The following is a 20,618-nucleotide window of genomic DNA, read 5'->3' on the forward strand; positions in this document are numbered from 1 at the left end:
ATTGTCCATTATCTTATTTTTACACTATCTTGTAATTAAATATCAAAGTTATAGTACAAAATAATGTTATATATTTATTTACCAAATATTTTATTAATACTATGAACTTTTTTTTTAAATAATTTGAAGCTAATTATATTAACTACTTGGGGATTAGTTGACAAAGAGAGTACTCAAATAGTCCAACAAATTGAAGCGGAATCACTCTATTTTACTCTTATTGAATTAAATAAATTAGTAGTTACACCAAAAAATGATATATATGTATTTCTTTAATACCATGAAAAAAAAAGAATAGTTTGAAACCAATCATATTAACAACTTGGGGGATTTGTTGACAATGAAAGTACTCAAATAACCCATTACCCAGCACCCAGCAAATTAAAGCGAGAAACTACCTTTTAATATTTTTGGAATACATAATATTTTAAGTTTTCAAATTTTTATTAATTTATTTAATCTTTTTTCTTCAACTAGGGATTTCTTTATCCACAATAACTCATTCAACAATAATTGTTGAACCAAATGAACCCCAAGCAGAGCACATAAAGGAAAGTCCATAGCTCATATATCATAATTTTATTGCATGACGTTGTCATCTATGGGGTTGTTATGCCGTGGACCCAGGTCCACCTTGCAAGGTGGACCTGGGTCTACATTCACATACACTATACTCTACATTCACATACACTATACACTATACTCTACATTCACATACACTATACTCTACATTCACATACACTATACTCTACATTTACACTTTGTAAACTTCACATTAACACATTACAGGATTATATATTTAGTAACTATATTACCATTGTTATGCATTCACACATTCAAAACTCTATATTCACAGGTCCTATACTCCATATTCACAACTTGAGAACTCCATATTCACAACTTGAGAACTCCACATTCACACATTACAGGGCTACAAGTTGCTAGAACTTCTTAACTCTATTACAGATTCACACATGCATAACTCTACATTCACGATTTCTATACTCCATATTCACAATTTGAAACCTCCACATTCACACATTTCTGGGCAACTCTACATTCACACAATCATAAATCTACATTCACGATTTCTATACTCTACATTCACACTTTGAAACTTCTACATTCACACATTTTTTGACAACTCTATATTCAGCAATATGTTTACTAATTAAAAAAAAAAAAAGAAGACAAAAACGACGTAGTTTTGAACCCAGGTCCACCTTTACAGCATAATTTGCCTCATCTATGCTACCAACAATAACCGAATTGCAAATAACACACTACCAACAAAAAGGAAGAGAACAAATAGTAAAGATGAAGACAATGACAATGTTACTCAAAAGAGAATTAAGAACACTTTAAAAAAATTCAAATTAAAAGTACTATTTATTTTGACTATCATTTTTAGACCAAATATTTAAACTATCGATTTTACAAGGTTGCAAACATTTATTTTAGTAATAATTATAATAAATTTTCTATATTATCTTGGATTAATATACTTTGAGTTAGATATTTAAATAAAAAAATTCGACATTCAATTACCCATGTATAAACTTCTCCTATATAATCTNTGGCGGTCAAATTATTTAATCAAATGGATGGTTCAGATGAATTATTTAATCAAATAGATGGTTAAGATAATTCAGATTAATATTATTAATAGAGATTACCTAATTTAACCTTACTTTTATGATTATCCGTTAAGTTTTCCGTTAAGTATTCTCTTCTCCGTTAATATTCCGTTAACTTTTAACTTACCCATTAATTTCTATAAGAAAGGTCTTAGGTTATAACCTCATCTCAATCAAATTTGACATAATTAAGTTTTTCACTCTATTTTACTCTTATTAAATTAAATAAATTAGTAGCTACAACAAAAAATGATACATATGTATTTCTTTAATTTAGAATTATGTGTTTACAATACCTTTATTTGAAAAAATTATTATTATCAAAAAATTAAATTAAATAAGAGAAATAATTTCATTAGTTATATTGTCTTTATTTATTCAAATTTATCAATTGATATTCATTACATTGTCCATTATCTTATTTTTACACTATCTTGTAATTAAATATCAAAGTTATAGTACAAAATAATGTTATATATTTATTTACCAAATATTTTATTAATACTATGAACTTTTTTTTTAAATAATTTGAAGCTAATTATATTAACTACTTGGGGATTAGTTGACAAAGAGAGTACTCAAATAGTCCAACAAATTGAAGCGGAATCACTCTATTTTACTCTTATTGAATTAAATAAATTAGTAGTTACACCAAAAAATGATATATATGTATTTCTTTAATACCATGAAAAAAAAAGAATAGTTTGAAACCAATCATATTAACAACTTGGGGGATTTGTTGACAATGAAAGTACTCAAATAACCCATTACCCAGCACCCAGCAAATTAAAGCGAGAAACTACCTTTTAATATTTTTGGAATACATAATATTTTAAGTTTTCAAATTTTTATTAATTTATTTAATCTTTTTTCTTCAACTAGGGATTTCTTTATCCACAATAACTCATTCAACAATAATTGTTGAACCAAATGAACCCCAAGCAGAGCACATAAAGGAAAGTCCATAGCTCATATATCATAATTTTATTGCATGACGTTGTCATCTATGGGGTTGTTATGCCGTGGACCCAGGTCCACCTTGCAAGGTGGACCTGGGTCTACATTCACATACACTATACTCTACATTCACATACACTATACACTATACTCTACATTCACATACACTATACTCTACATTCACATACACTATACTCTACATTTACACTTTGTAAACTTCACATTAACACATTACAGGATTATATATTTAGTAACTATATTACCATTGTTATGCATTCACACATTCAAAACTCTATATTCACAGGTCCTATACTCCATATTCACAACTTGAGAACTCCATATTCACAACTTGAGAACTCCACATTCACACATTACAGGGCTACAAGTTGCTAGAACTTCTTAACTCTATTACAGATTCACACATGCATAACTCTACATTCACGATTTCTATACTCCATATTCACAATTTGAAACCTCCACATTCACACATTTCTGGGCAACTCTACATTCACACAATCATAAATCTACATTCACGATTTCTATACTCTACATTCACACTTTGAAACTTCTACATTCACACATTTTTTGACAACTCTATATTCAGCAATATGTTTACTAATTAAAAAAAAAAAAAGAAGACAAAAACGACGTAGTTTTGAACCCAGGTCCACCTTTACAGCATAATTTGCCTCATCTATGCTACCAACAATAACCGAATTGCAAATAACACACTACCAACAAAAAGGAAGAGAACAAATAGTAAAGATGAAGACAATGACAATGTTACTCAAAAGAGAATTAAGAACACTTTAAAAAAATTCAAATTAAAAGTACTATTTATTTTGACTATCATTTTTAGACCAAATATTTAAACTATCGATTTTACAAGGTTGCAAACATTTATTTTAGTAATAATTATAATAAATTTTCTATATTATCTTGGATTAATATACTTTGAGTTAGATATTTAAATAAAAAAATTCGACATTCAATTACCCATGTATAAACTTCTCCTATATAAATTCGACATTCAATTACCCATGTATAAACTTCTCCTATATAATCTCGACATTCAATTACCCATGTATAAACTTCTCCTATATAATCTTGCATTGATATACTTTATGTATAAACTTCTCCTATATAATCTTGCATTGATATACTTTTGAATATTTATTTAAATATAAATATTGGGCATTAACCCATTCGCGCAATGCGCGTATAAAACTAGTCAATTGATAAATTTGAATGTAAATAATCTTTGCATGGAGAAAATAAAGATAGTATAACTAATGAAATTATTTCTCTTATTTAATTTAATTTTTTGATAATGAATAATTTTTTCAAATAAAGGTGTTGTAGACACATAATTCTAAATTAAAGAAATACATATGTATCATTTTTTGTTGTAGCTACTAATTTATTTAATTTAATAAGAGTAAAATAGAGTGAAAAACTTAATTATGTCAAATTTGATTGAGATGAGGTTATAACCTAAGACCTTTCTTATAGAAATTAATGGGTAAGTTAAAAGTTAACGGAATATTAACGGAGAAGAGAATACTTAACGGAAAACTTAACGGATAATCATAAAAGTAAGGTTAAATTAGGTAATCTCTATTAATAATATTAATCTGAATTATCTTAACCATCTATTTGATTAAATAATTCATCTGAACCATCCATTTGATTAAATAATTTGACCGCCATTTTTTTTTACCCATTTTAGGCCTAACTCTCTTTGGCTCTTATTAGTATAGTAGATATTGTAACGATAGATAAGTACTTTTAAGTAATACCTTATGTACTAAAAAAATTATAATTTATTATTATAATGTTATTGTAATAATATTATTAGAATATTATTGTTATTATTAGTATACAAACTATTTCTTTATTATTATTATTATTATTATTATTATTATTATGTAGTACACAAAGAGCATTTAAGTTATTACATCACTTATTCTCTTTCAATTCCATGTAATCTATTATTACATACCAAACACTATAATTTGAATTCATATTTTATTCCCACCTTATTCTTTTTTTTTTACCGAATTACAATTCTTTTCTCATTAATTTTTTCGTTCCACTCATACCCAATGTCATTTTCTAAACATGATTGATTGATTAATTACTGTGACGAGGCATAGCTATTATGATAATTTCTTTTCAAAAAAAAAAGAAGCTATTATGATAATTTGAATGATCCAAAAGTGGCCCAATGATCTTTTGCCAAATAATCCGTAAACATCAAGTCTATGTCTATAGCCTTCCAACTCACATGCATCTTAAATACTCCAACTAATTTAATTTTAAGGCTATCATACTTAATAAAAAAAATTATAACTATATATATATATACACACACAAATAGATTTAGAATCATATGAGATCACCTGTTTAGGTGAGATTGTGAGATCAAATCTTGTGCATCAATGTAATAATTTAATGGTATAGATTGATTAAGATTCTAAGTTGAAGTGTGTGCAAACGGTTATTAAATGTGTGCGAATGGAGTGTGTGTGTCAATCAATCTAGACTATTAAAATTTACTAGATTGATGATATGATGCACAAAATTTGATCTCACAATCTCATCACCTAAATAGGTGATCTCATATGAACCCTCCCACACACACAAACACACACACACAACAAAATATATAGGAGAAAATAAGTCTCATAAATTTTGACCAACGAAATTGACACTTATAAAGTTAGGAAAAATAATGGTTTAACTTTCCTTAGGCTCCTTCTAATAAGACATGCAAACCCAAATTTAGATTGGCATAGTTCTTAATTATTAGTTATCCGACTCGTGATCATACTTACTTATGAATGTGCTTAATAGTATAGTTCCAAACTATTAATCCCTTTATAAAANTTCGACATTCAATTACCCATGTATAAACTTCTCCTATATAATCTTGCATTGATATACTTTTGAATATTTATTTAAATATAAATATTGGGCATTAACCCATTCGCGCAATGCGCGTATAAAACTAGTCAATTGATAAATTTGAATGTAAATAATCTTTGCATGGAGAAAATAAAGATAGTATAACTAATGAAATTATTTCTCTTATTTAATTTAATTTTTTGATAATGAATAATTTTTTCAAATAAAGGTGTTGTAGACACATAATTCTAAATTAAAGAAATACATATGTATCATTTTTTGTTGTAGCTACTAATTTATTTAATTTAATAAGAGTAAAATAGAGTGAAAAACTTAATTATGTCAAATTTGATTGAGATGAGGTTATAACCTAAGACCTTTCTTATAGAAATTAATGGGTAAGTTAAAAGTTAACGGAATATTAACGGAGAAGAGAATACTTAACGGAAAACTTAACGGATAATCATAAAAGTAAGGTTAAATTAGGTAATCTCTATTAATAATATTAATCTGAATTATCTTAACCATCTATTTGATTAAATAATTCATCTGAACCATCCATTTGATTAAATAATTTGACCGCCATTTTTTTTTACCCATTTTAGGCCTAACTCTCTTTGGCTCTTATTAGTATAGTAGATATTGTAACGATAGATAAGTACTTTTAAGTAATACCTTATGTACTAAAAAAATTATAATTTATTATTATAATGTTATTGTAATAATATTATTAGAATATTATTGTTATTATTAGTATACAAACTATTTCTTTATTATTATTATTATTATTATTATTATTATTATGTAGTACACAAAGAGCATTTAAGTTATTACATCACTTATTCTCTTTCAATTCCATGTAATCTATTATTACATACCAAACACTATAATTTGAATTCATATTTTATTCCCACCTTATTCTTTTTTTTTTACCGAATTACAATTCTTTTCTCATTAATTTTTTCGTTCCACTCATACCCAATGTCATTTTCTAAACATGATTGATTGATTAATTACTGTGACGAGGCATAGCTATTATGATAATTTCTTTTCAAAAAAAAAAGAAGCTATTATGATAATTTGAATGATCCAAAAGTGGCCCAATGATCTTTTGCCAAATAATCCGTAAACATCAAGTCTATGTCTATAGCCTTCCAACTCACATGCATCTTAAATACTCCAACTAATTTAATTTTAAGGCTATCATACTTAATAAAAAAAATTATAACTATATATATATATACACACACAAATAGATTTAGAATCATATGAGATCACCTGTTTAGGTGAGATTGTGAGATCAAATCTTGTGCATCAATGTAATAATTTAATGGTATAGATTGATTAAGATTCTAAGTTGAAGTGTGTGCAAACGGTTATTAAATGTGTGCGAATGGAGTGTGTGTGTCAATCAATCTAGACTATTAAAATTTACTAGATTGATGATATGATGCACAAAATTTGATCTCACAATCTCATCACCTAAATAGGTGATCTCATATGAACCCTCCCACACACACAAACACACACACACAACAAAATATATAGGAGAAAATAAGTCTCATAAATTTTGACCAACGAAATTGACACTTATAAAGTTAGGAAAAATAATGGTTTAACTTTCCTTAGGCTCCTTCTAATAAGACATGCAAACCCAAATTTAGATTGGCATAGTTCTTAATTATTAGTTATCCGACTCGTGATCATACTTACTTATGAATGTGCTTAATAGTATAGTTCCAAACTATTAATCCCTTTATAAAAGATCACAAATAGCTTTGATAATAAGATTTGGCTAATTATGATCTATTTGAATTTCACCACCTCTAATTTTATTTAAGATAATCAAAGAATCATTTTCCAATCAACCCATCTATACCACACAATCCACACTCTCAACACAATCAAAGGCCATCACAGCAGGGGTGGAGGCTTGTTGGGGTGTAGGGGTGCCCTACCCCCTAATCCCAATTTTTTTTAGTATACATATGTATGTAGGCAATGTGCAAAAATTATGCCTATTATTAAAATATTGATAAATAAAAATAATTAAAAATTTTAATTCAAATTATATTTTGTAAATTTTTAAAATGATAAATTTTAATTATCATATTTGGAAAGTATAGTGAACAAAAAAAAAAAGAGAGAGAATTTATATTTTTGTTTAATAATAATGCAAATAATTTTTATAACATTTATATTTACAACTAGTTTTTCTTATGCGCGATGCGCAAAAAATAGATGTCCAATATTAGTATTTTATATTAAAATTTTAAATTTATTTAAATTTTAATATAATAATAATAATGTAAAATATTTTTATAAATTGGATATTTATATTTTAAAAAATAACTAACATATAACTCTAATATTTAATGTGTATATATTATTATTATTATTGAAGAAGATAAGAAAATATATGGTGGATGCATGTGCTTGGTAACAATAGTGGAAAAGATAACGGAAGTTATAACAGTAGGGGTATATTTGTTCAAAATATTGTGTAGTACAACTTTTATAGCATAATGTACAAAAAAAACTTAACGGAAAAAATGGACATAAATGAAGGGTATAACCTTCATTCACATTTATTATGTTTTTAGAAAAATAAAAAAAAAAGTTAACACCCACATATATTGGTATATATTTATACAAATATTATATTTATTATATACACAAACATATAATTTGACATTCATAGATATTTATTTAAAATATAATTTACAATTAAATTATTTGTTACATGATGATTTTAATAAAATGGTAATTAAAGAATATGAAAAAGATATATTAGATGTAACTATATGGTAATGGTGATAGACTCATCAAAGTTATAATTCATTAAAGAAAAAATTATTCAAATTAGCCACCAAACTATACATAATGCAATTAAGTCATTCACCTCAAGAAAATTACAATTGGATCCCTAAATTGTCCGAAATTATAAAATTTGATAAAAATTAACACCTTCATCCGGTTATCATTGATGTGGTAATCATCCTATTATTAAATAAATATTTTTTTTAAATTTTATTTTAATAATTTTAAATAAAATAAAATTAAAGAAAAACTTACCCTCTCCTTATCTTCGACTGTATACAAAGAGCTTTCTTTAATTTGTCTCCAAGCTGGAGATGAAGAAAAACTTCTTCTTCTTCGGCTTGGAGACGAAGAAGCTTCATCTGAAGCCGAAGACAAAGATGGGGAGGGGTGGGTTTATTCATTTTTATAATTTAATTTTTATTTAAAAATTAAATTTTTTATATGATGATTGCCATGTCAGCGATAACTAGATGAACATGTAAATTTTGATCGAGTTGCATAATTTTAACTGGTTTAGGGACTCAATTAAATATTTTTAAATTAAATGGCTCAATTATATTTTCGCGTGTAGTTTGATAGCTCATTTGAACCTTTAATTTTCATCATTAAATAGTAACGAAATGCTTACATGGACAATATAAGGTTAAAAGAAATGCCACATCACTTGGAAACATGCACCATGTCATCAAGAAGACCGGGAAACCTGCTAAAAGTTCTAGGTGAATTTTTTATTTTGGTTTGCGGTTCGATATATACGATATGAAAGTTCAGGGTGCGGCATTAATAATTGGATATAGTTCATGGTGTTAGATGACAGTTTAGCCATAAAAATATAATAATGATAATCTTCTTCAATAAAAATAAAGTGTATGTATACTTTTAATACACGTACGTTTAACATATCATGTGAGCCCGTCTCACGCAGCTGACAAACAAATACACATCTCACACCCAATTATTAGTTGATATTTTTAGAGTAAAATTACTTGGAATTGGCACGTGTACTTGTAAGTGAGAGTGTGGGACCGTGATGCCATGGTTTTCAACCCCATCCACCGTGGGCGGCCATAGCCCACGGAGTCAACAGTCTCCGCACGCAAAAACATCGAAATTACTCTCGTGACCTAATAAAATAACTTATAAAAACCGGAGATGAACTCGCACCTTCCAAACACTTCCCTATACGTGTATTTGGTCAAAACCTTTGACACTTGGTCGTCTCAGCCGTCGTCTGCTACCCAAGTATTGTATCCATCTGAACACTTCAATTCTTAGATCAATTTTGTCACATGCCTCTAAACATTCATCAACACGTTTTATCTCTTTTCTCATATACTCAAAAAATTAATAGTTGTTGAGCCCCCTTCACTTCTCTATTATAACTTTTAAAATATCATGTCAAAATTCATCTAATAACGTACTTAAATTTTTAATAAAATAACACAATGTGATGCTATATTCGATCTCTTTTTAATTTTTATCTCTTGATGTGCGCTGGTACTAGTAGATTGACATTTTTGAATTTAATTATTAAAGGTTCCTTTGAAAATCTGAAAAATATTTTTAGAAAATGATTTCAAGATAATTAAACGACTCATTTTCTAAAACTTATTTCAAATTTCTGGTATTTAGTTATTTTCAGTTTGGCTGAAAGTTAAAAAATTTTATTATTATTTTTTGTTTCGTTTATTTTCCTGAACATATAATAATAATAATAATAAATAAGTGGTGATAGTAATAATCTAAGAAAGATGCATGATGGAGAAGAGAGAGACGGAAAAATAAAGAGTCTAAAAAATATCTTTAGAATGAAAATTTAGAAAGACATTTTCTCCAAATTGAAACTTTTTCGTTGATAAGAATAAATATTTTCCTTTGAATTTATTTTATTTGAATACTCAAACACAGGAAAATCTGAAAATGACCTTCGAGAGTGTTTATCTGGGTTTCTGAACGAAACCTAAGTGAATCTTGTAATTCATGATGTAATTGACCAATTTATGAACAAATAAATAAATTTAAAGAGTTAATTACATTGCCACGTTAATAAAGAGAAAATACAAGTATGTCGAGTTAGCTAATCATTCTTATTTTTCCTTCCTAACATTACACTATCTTATTAGATTGTTTAGTACTAGTATTTGATTATAAGTATATGTGAGAATCTGAAGCTTGATTTTTATTCAACGTTTACAGAGGTATTTAAATAGCAAACAGGGCCACACAAGGCCACAAAATGAGGAGAAGTTACATCTGCTCCTCAAGATTAGGCAAACAAATAAACAATAAATATAAAGAATAAAGACTAATTCTTAATACGCCCCCGCAAGATTGAGGCGCCGTCAGTGAGCCCAAGCTTGGATCGAAACACATCAAATAACCGATAACCAAGCGGTTTAGTTAAGAGATCAGCAACCTGCTCAGCTGAACGAACATAACTAACACGTAAAGCGCCAGAAGTAATCTGCTCACGGACAAAGAAGTAGTCCAGAGCTAAGTGCTTTATACGCGAGTGAAAAACTGGATTTTTGCAAACATACGAAGCACTCAAGTTGTCGGTGACCAGCATCGGAGTAGAACGAAGACGAATCCCAAGTTCACATAACAGATTTTGAATCCACATAACCTCAGCAGCGGAATTAGCAAGCGCGCGGAACTCTGCTTCAGTGGAGGATCGAGAAACTGACCGCTGTTTCACAGACTTCTAGGAGATAATATTAGTCCCAAAAAACACACAGTAGGCCGTTGTAGACCGCCCCCCATCACGAGCACTGCCCCAGTCTGAATCAGAGTAAGCCACAAGAGAGAGTGGACTGTTTCGCTGGAAATGCAGACCAAAGAGTAGTGTACCTTTCAAATAACGCAGTACCCGCTTCACAGCTTGCAGTGCCCTTCAGTGAGTGACGCCATATACTGTGCCAGGCGATTAACGGCGAATGAGATATCTGGTCTGGTAATAGCCAAATACTGCAAGCGACCAATGGCACGACGATACGCTGTGGAGTCATAAGGCGTGACATCGGATGCCAAATCTACGGATGTACACATCGGAGTAGAGACCGGTTTCGCCCCCGTCATTGCAAACTGATCCAAAATGTCAGCCACATACTGACTTTGGGAAAGGANTTGCAAACTGATCCAAAATGTCAGCCACATACTGACTTTGGGAAAGGAATACACCATTGGCCGTAGGGACCACCTCCACACCTAAGAAGTGATGCAATGGCCCTAAATCTTTTAAAGAAAAGCGCTCTGCGAGACTGCGGATGAAGCCCGAGGTGAAGTCGTCATTATTGCCTGTTATGATTATATCGTCGACATACACTAGAAAATACAGGGAAATGGCACCATTACAATAAATAAACAAAGAGGTGTCTGCAACCGATTTTCTAAAACCAAAGGAAACTAGAAAGCACGACAACTCGAGGTACCAAGCACGGGGGGCTTGTTTTAACCCATAAATCGCCTTCCTCAACCGACATACATGATCCGGCTTCCCTGAATCAACAAAGCCTGCCGGTTGGGCCATGTAAACTTCTTCGTGTAGGGTGCCATTTAGAAACGCATTATTCACGTCTAATTGACGTAGCGACCAACCCTGTGACAAGGCAATGCTTAAAATAATTCGTACCGTGACCGGTTTGACCACCGGACTAAAGGTCTCAAAATAATCTCGCCCAGGTTCCTGTAAAAAACCTTTGGCTACTAGACGAGCCTTGAAACGGTCTACAGATCCATCAGCCTTGCGTTTCACCCTGAACACCCACTTGCAGCCAACCACATTGTGATTCGCCCGGGGCACTAACTCCCATGTGGAGTTCTTGACCAATGCACTGAATTCGTCTGACATAGCCGCTCGCCACAAATCATCATTTAGTGCTTGATTTACAGTGCGTGGTTCGGCAGTCTGAGCGAGAGGATGTGACGTTGTGAAGTTGACAAATTTCTCACCAAAGTATTTTGGATTAAGTCGTCGAGATCGCTGAGAACGTCGTAAAGGCAGCGCAGCAACAATAGCCTGTCCTGGCACCATTAATGGCACATCAACCTGCGAAGAAGCAGCTTTCGTGGAACCCCCATGCGAGGAGTCCGTTGACCCCACCGAGGTCGCCACTGCATCCGTCTCTGCCATACCCGCATCCTGACCACCATAGGACTGTTCTAGAAAAGCATCAGGCGGCGATACATCTGGACCAGCCGACCCAACCTGCAAGCCCGCATTTTCGGACTCTGTAGTCGTCGAAGAACCCTGAGCAGTCGGATGCGTTGTCGGTCGGAGCTCCACACCGCTCCTGACGCGACTGGCCTCCACCGGTGTGCGCGAGGGAGCTTCTAGAACCACCGCAGGCGACGGTGGCTGGACACCCATCGAGGCAGAGACCGGAGTTGTGTCCCTTGCGATTCCCAAAGACGCCGGAAGAGTAGTAGCATCAGACAACCCTGTAATACCTGTAGTATAGGGAGTAGAGGAAGACAGAGGCACTCCTAATTGCACGGCTTGAGATGATACTTGATTGGCAGGCACGACTTGTTTAGCCAAGGTGGTGAATGGGAATACAGTAGGTACAAACCGGACATGACGAGAGACATATAGACGCCCACTAGACACTTCTAAACATTTATAAGCTGACTGACTCAACGAGTATCCCAAAAAAACACACGGCAAAGATTTCGGACTTAATTTAGATGGGAAATACGGCTTCAACCAAGGGTAACACAATCAGCCAAATGGTCTAATTTTTTTGTAATTTGGGTGTTTGTTAAAGAGTTTCTCATAAGGTGAGATATGGCCGAGGAGGGCTGTGGGCATACGGTTTGTTAGGTAGACTGCGGTTTGAAAGGCATAGGACCAATACGAGACGGGACTTACCATCACCCAACATGACTTCATCAGGTCCTGTGTAGTCAGACAACGTGTGAAGAGATAGGGAATCGTTCATAGTGTGGTGGGAAGCCCCTGAGTCCATGAGCCATGACTGAGTCGGCATATTGGCAGTTGAGGTAGCGTGAACTGAAGGGGGTGGACGCGTAGTGCCTTGCGGCTCGAACACGGGTACACCATTTTCCTTCAGGAATTTAGCTAACTTGCGGCAGTACTTGGTGTCATGGCCAGGGTAATCACAGTAATTACAATACCTGGTTGGCCGATTACTGGAGCTCCGTGATGGACGCCCATTAGAAAAGCCCGAACCACCTCGCCCACGCCTTGTGTACCCTTGAGAGTGAGTGTCATTAGAACCAGTGGTCCGTCTCTGGGTAACATTGGCGGTCGGCATATCGACAGGTGAGGTAGCCTCATTATTCTTCAACAGACGTTCATAGTCAGTAAGAACGTCATGTAATTCTCCAAACGAGATGGCATCGGTTCGGACACGAAGAGCTGCCACTATAGAGTTGTATTCATCGCCAAGTTGGGTGAATATGTGGACAACTAGATCCTCTTCCGAAACCGGAGATTGGGCCAAAGCCAAATCATCGGCGATCAAACGCATATCCCTCATATATGCATCAATCGACCGATTTGCTCTCGGATTCCTGGCAAGCTTTGCTTTAAGCGAAACAATGCGACCGCGTGAAGTAGCGGCACAAGTAACGGACAAACGAGTCCAGGCATCATATGCAGAGGCAGCGAAGGAAATAACAGGTTGCAAAACATCTTACAGACTACCAAGGATGGCACTGAGGATTATGTGATCTTGCCTGAACCAGGTTGTGTAGGCCGGGTTTAACGCGGTCTGAGCCTCATCAGAGTACTTGGCCGGAGCTTTAGTAGTTCCTGTGATGTAGCCCAGAAGGTCCAGGCCTATAAGAGTGGGCTCAACTTGTTTCTTCCAGATAGGGAAGTTTGAGGATGTTAGTTTGATTGGTAAATGAGTAGGAGCATGAATATGAACCATAGTTGGGGAGCTGGTAGCTGCCATGACCGGAAAGTGGAAAACAAAAAGGGTGGGATGGGAGGGAAAAAAAAATTCTCGTTAGAGAGAGGGCTTATGATACCATGTGAGAATCTGAAGCTTGATTTTTATTCAACGTTTACAGAGGTATTTAAATAGCAAACAGGGCCACAAAATGAGGAGAAGTTACATCTGCTCCTCAAGACTAGGCAAACAAATAAACAATAAATATAAAGAATAAAGACTAATTCTTGCCTCCCTTTTCTCTCTAAAATCAAGCGCCTCTCTCTGCTACTCAACTTCGGCTTTCACTGCCGGCCTCCGGCCGGAGCTCTAATGGAGCTTTGAGCCGGCGGTTTTGGTCACCTTTTACGTTTGCTCTCGCTCTTCTTTCGCCTCGACCACCGTCGCAGCTCCGTCCGCCTCCGACCACCGCCACAGATCTTCTTCTTCCGTTTTCTTTCCCTTGAATAAAATAATAGTAGGTAGGTATTGGGGCTTGTGTTGGTAGTCTTGAACTCCCAACCCTACTTTGACTTTACGCACTTTTTATTTTCTCTATTATTGTGTTTTCCTCTCGTTACTTTCACGAGCATTTTTCCTCTCGTTACTTTCACGAGCTTTTCATTTTCATTAGCATAAATCGTTTAGTTTGGTTTCGGCAAGTGTTGATCTTATCCTGGACGAGCAAAAAAGAATGATGACGAAGACCCAGATCTTTGATGAAGCTTTAAGTTCCCTGAAGGAACATAGCTTCATAGTTATGAAACAGTCTGCGATTCAAGTTTTCTATAGCATAGTTAGAAAAGTTGTTTCTATGTCTGACTGTAAGGAATGGTTTACCATTTCATTGATCGTTGATGTAAACGTTTTATGTTATGAATTAATGGAATAGCTACGTTTACCTTCAAAAAAAGACTAATTCTTAATACAGACTAATTCTTAATAGTATACATGGTCAGTCAATAGCACTCAACGAATATAGGCTAGGAAAATTAGGAAGAAAACTTTAAAGAGGGAAAATAAATATTTTCCTATTTATAAATGTTAGACCCAAAAAGGAAAATCAAGTTATTCACATGTGCGCGTTTGGTATGACATATACATGTAGAAATACATACATACATACAAATCATAGGCAATCTTCATATCTATATATATATGCCCCCCTTTCTCTTTGAACACACTTAACGAACCTCAACCATAATAACCATAGCCCCCAACAACCTCGCTTTTCTCTCTCTCTCTCTATATATAAACCCCTCTCTACTCTTTAGGCTTTGACAGAAAATAAGGAAAATTAAAGAATCTGAAAAGGAAGATCAGATCAGATCAGAGGAGAATTGAAGATTAGATATAAGAAAGATGGGAAATTTGACATCGTGCACTATTAGAGGTCCAAGAGTGGGGAGTACAAAGGCAGCTAGGGTTATCCTTCCCGGCGGCGAAATCCGGCAGTTCCGGGAGGCGGTGAAGGCGGCGGAGCTCATGCTGGAACACCCCGCCTATTTCTTGGTCAACTCCAGGTCGTTGAACATGGGGCGGAGATTCTCCGCCCTCTCTGCCGACGAGGATTTGGAGTTCGGTAACGTTTATATTATGTTTCCGATGAAGCGGGTCAACTCCGTCATCACCGCTGCCGACATGGCCGTGCTTCTCATGGCGGCTAACTCCGCCGCCAAGAGGATATCCGGTTCCGCGAATGTTAAGGTGTCGCCGGACGTGGCAGCCGCGACGGCCGGTGAGTCGCCGGAAAATGACGTCAGCCCGTCGGATGCGTTTGCCGGTTTGGAGTTTAGACATAGGTTATCGTCGTGCAGGTCAAAAAAGCCTGTGTTGGAAACAATCGTTGAAGAGCCTATTCGTGTTAGATGAGAAATTTTTTGTTCTATTTCTTTTTCATTTTTTTTTATTTGGTTACACTTTCTTAACATAAAAAAATGTTAGGTGTGGATATTAAAGCTTGGGCGATGTGGATGACTATTCTTTTTATCAACTTGTTATATATTCTCCTTTTACCTTGTTCTATTTTATATGGTTGCTTCAAATCATGAAAATACAATAATAAAAATGAATTTACCTAGTAATTTGAGGTATTTGAATTGGTAAGGAGAGTTGCAAATGCAATTATAAAGTTCGAAATTTCCATATGCTATATGTAATAATAATAATAATAAAAGAATTAATTGTAAAATTATAGAATTATAGTGCTATACAGCTATATTAGGATGCGATTTTAAAAGAGAAAAATACCATTTTTCAATAATTTTACATAATTTTATTTAATTTTTACTATAAAAGTATACTCATATAAGAGTTAATTCTCAAAAATGATTCATTGTCTAATGTCTATTGGTGTTTTTAAATTATTATTCTCACCTTTCAATTCAACCATAATTCGTCATTGATTAACGATTTTGTTTTATATTTAGTCATTTTTTAAGAACCATGCTAGCTAAAGATCTCTACAATTACCACTCCATATTAGTTACTCACTGATGTGTTATCTCTTTATTAGATATATAAATTCCTTATTAACTCATAGTGGGGTAAGCTAATTCACCTATAATCCATAAAAAGAAGTAGTTTTTTTTTTTTAAGTTAATTATCGTTTTGGTCGTCCCTCGACTATGACAAAAGTACCAAATTGGTTCTTGGGTATTAATTTTGGTCAATTAAGTCCTCAACTATTAATTTTGTATCCAATTTAGTCCTTCGTCAGTTTGGCTGTTAAGTGACCGTCTCTTTTGAGGACCAATTTGGTACATCGCAATAGTCGAGGGAGCAAAAGGTAATTAACTCATATTTATTTGTATATAAAAATATAAAATTTTTTAACTTTTGTACTTCCATTTTTTTTGGAGTTGAATCTAATAACTCCTCCAATATTTTTTTTCCTAAAATATATATTTTTTCAATTTTATAATTTCATTTAATTTTAAACATTTTTTAGAATTCCATATAAAGATTATCTACATAGAGAAAATTTATAGAACTTTATTAAGGATGTATTCCAACCAATTATTCTAGGTATATTATATTGTGGACACTGATCTAAAACAACATATACATTTACACCTACAAACCTAATAAAAGTCAATAAAGTTAGGTCCCTAACTGGAACAAAAAAACAGTTCGTATAATTTGTTGAAATGAATGGTTCATATTAATTTGATTTTAGTATACTTTTTTTTATTTTTTATACTTTACCCTCTATTAAACTTGAGCTGAGCTTTTTGTTTACATTCATAGTTAAAGACATAGAATGTTAAATTTTATATTTTTTTGTCCTATAAGTATGCCTCCAAATAGGATCTCTTAGTGGAATACTAAATTTGGACAGAAATCAATAATCAAATTAAAGGACTAAAAAAAAAAAGACCAATTTTAATCAAATTAAAAGTCGAATTGAAGATAAATATTGAAAAACACCAATAGGCGAAATACCATATTTGAAATTAACCCTTCATATAATTACAAAATTATTTAATATATATGCCCAGTTTATAACTACCTATATGTTCATTTTCCATATTAGACTATGCATCAATGGTCTACCAAACTATGACAAACACAACACCATTTAGCGACTAAATATGCGCTGTCATGCGCCCATTCCCATTCTTTGGCGTAAAACTTAGTTAACATTCATCGACAACTCTTTATTCCGAAGTTAAATTATTAATTCGAGGGTATTATGATAAATTGTTATTGGTGTACAAAAATATTATTGTGATTAATTTTATCACTATATTAGATAACTTATGTAATTTTTAGGGGTTAAAAAAAAACTGAAACACTCAAAAGGTTTTATTCCACAAGGTTCAATTCTATGACCACATACTACTACAATAACTAAGTTAAACATGACACATTACCAAATACCAATAAATAATTTTTTTTTAAAAGTACCGAATATAAAGACAATGACAATGTTAACCGAAAAAGAATTAAAAAGACTTAGAGAAATTCAAACGAAAAAGTAGTATTTATTTATATCATCATTTTTAGACTAAGTAAGATTAGCGTTTTTATAAAATTGCAAATATTTATTTTAGTGACAATTATAATCAATCTCTCATATATTATCTTGCATTCATAAACTTTGAATTATCAATTTAAATAAACAAATTTAACATTCAATTACATATGCATGAACATTTCCTTTATAATCTTGCATTGATATACTTTGAAATACTTATTTAAAAATAAATATTGACATTATCTCATTCAATTCGCGCAATGCGCATGAAAACTAGTTGGTAACATAAATGTCATCACAGTACAAAGTAGTTGCTGTCAATTTAAGTTTTATATATATAAATGGGTTACTGTGCGGTTGATATTCTCTAGTGCGGTTGTGCTGTTGCTTTAGGTGCGTGGTTTTTCTTCTTAAGGTGCGTAGTTTTTCTTCTCAAGGTGCGTGGTTTGTGTGTTTAAGTTGCGTCAATGGTGAAAGTTAAGGTCAGTGAACCTAAAGCTTAAGGTGCGATGCTTTCCTTCTTAAGGTGCGTACGTGATTTGTATATATGCTTAAGGTGCGTGAGTTGTTGAAACTTAAGGTGCACCATTTTAAAAACTTAGGTACATGGTTTGTGTTCTTAATGAGCGTGGTTTGTGTACTTAAGGTGCACCATTGTAATGCTTAAGGTGCGTAATCGCACAACCGCACGGGAACCCTTCCCTATATATATAGAAATGGGTTCCTGTGCGGTTGTACGGTTGTACGGTTGCTTTAGGTGCATTGTTTTCCTTCTTAAGGTGCGTAGTTTCCTTTTTAAGGTGTGTGGTTTGTGTGCTTAAGCTGCGTCATTGGTGAAACTTAAGGTGAGTGAACCTAAAGCTTAAGGTGCATGGTTTTCTTTCTTAAGGTGCATTGTTTTCCTTATTAAGCTGCGTGATTTGTATGCTTAAGGTGCGTGGGTTGTTGAAACTTAAGGTGCACCATTTTAAAACCTTAAGTGCGTGGTTTGTGTACTTAAGGTGCGCGTGATTTGTATTTTTAAGGTGTTTTGTTTGTGTGCTTAAGGTGCGTGATTTGTGTACTTAAGGTGCATCATTGTATTGCTTAAAGTGCGTAACCGCACAACCACACGGGAAACCTTACCTCTATATATATATATATATATCTATATATATATATATATAACTCAGTCTTTGAATAATTGCTTTATTCACTTTTCTGATTTAATTATCTGCAAAATAGAGGTTTAAACTTGGCCACTTATGAAATGTATATCATTTTCGATGAAAAACATTACATTACACAAATTATTGTAAATGGCAAACGATTAATTTTATAGAATTTTCACCCTTTCCCTCCAACAAATTAACTTGGCCACTTATGAAATGCATCATATTTAATTTGACGAAAATGAATCAATATATTAGACAAATTGTCAATGACAAACGAGCAATTTTATAGAATTTTCTCTCTTTTCCTTCAATCATTCGCTACATATACTATACGCGTATGCATTAAAGTTACAAAACTTGCTATAAATTTTTTTCATAATTGTAGAAATTATAAACCTTAAATACTTGTATGTCCCGATTCAAGGGAAATTTGACTTCAAAGGTAAAAAAATAACAAGTACGTACAAAATTGCTTAGGATTGAAAAGACATTGAACTGTTATAAATATTGGAGAGATAGGGAGAAAATATTGTTAAATTACTCGTTTGTCTATAATATAACATTTTTTGTCAAATTACTTGAGTAGTCTAGTTAAAATTGCCATTTTACAAAAAATTAAATAGCAAAAAAGTGAACATTATAAAATTCAAATATACAATATTTGATATAATTAAAATACTAAACTAAAATCACCACTTTCCAAAATTATAACTATATATGTTAGTTTGATTCTAGGCTAAGATGCATTATTAAACTTTTTTCTAAACATTTGATATGAATACACTTGCATGTTACCTTAAATAAACATACAATTAATTTAAATGAAGATGAAATTTGTGAAGGTTATATGTGATAACACACTCCCATGTAAAAAGTGAGATGTATATCATATGAATACACTAGCATGTTGCCAGAAGCCGTCGTCGGTCGTCCACTCGTCCAGTGACCAGTGTGGCAGTGTCCCTGGCTCCTTGCGTTGGCTGTGTCAATGCGAAATACAATTGGGAATTTTGGGGTTAGCCTGTTAGGGTTTGGTAGTTCAATTATATACTTAGGGTTATATATTTTAATTATAAAAATATGTTGGATTATATATATATGTATGTATATATTGTTGGAAAATAGCACTAAAAATGACATTTTAAGTGGCCATTTTGTGGTATAAATATATGTGGGGTCCACATCCGATATGGGTCGGGTCAAAGTGGATTCGGGTTCTTCGTTCTTAGACGAAGAGATCGATATATTATACGCTCAAAATGGA

At 32.8% G+C, this 20,618-nt stretch overlaps 1 protein-coding gene across 1 annotated transcript; it reads left to right on the forward strand.

The window, feature by feature from the left end:
• The first annotated feature begins 15,583 nt into the window (after positions 1 to 15,583).
• On the forward strand, positions 15,584 to 16,093 carry LOC116015857. The gene has a single exon (XM_031256027.1). The coding sequence runs from the start codon at positions 15,584 to 15,586 to the stop codon at positions 16,091 to 16,093; it is 510 nt and encodes a 169-aa protein (XP_031111887.1).
• The last annotated feature ends 4,525 nt before the right edge of the window (positions 16,094 to 20,618 follow it).

The sequence above is a fragment of the Ipomoea triloba genome, chromosome 4 (assembly GCF_003576645.1).
Source record: "Ipomoea triloba cultivar NCNSP0323 chromosome 4, ASM357664v1".
Lineage (NCBI taxonomy): Eukaryota > Viridiplantae > Streptophyta > Magnoliopsida > Solanales > Convolvulaceae > Ipomoea > Ipomoea triloba.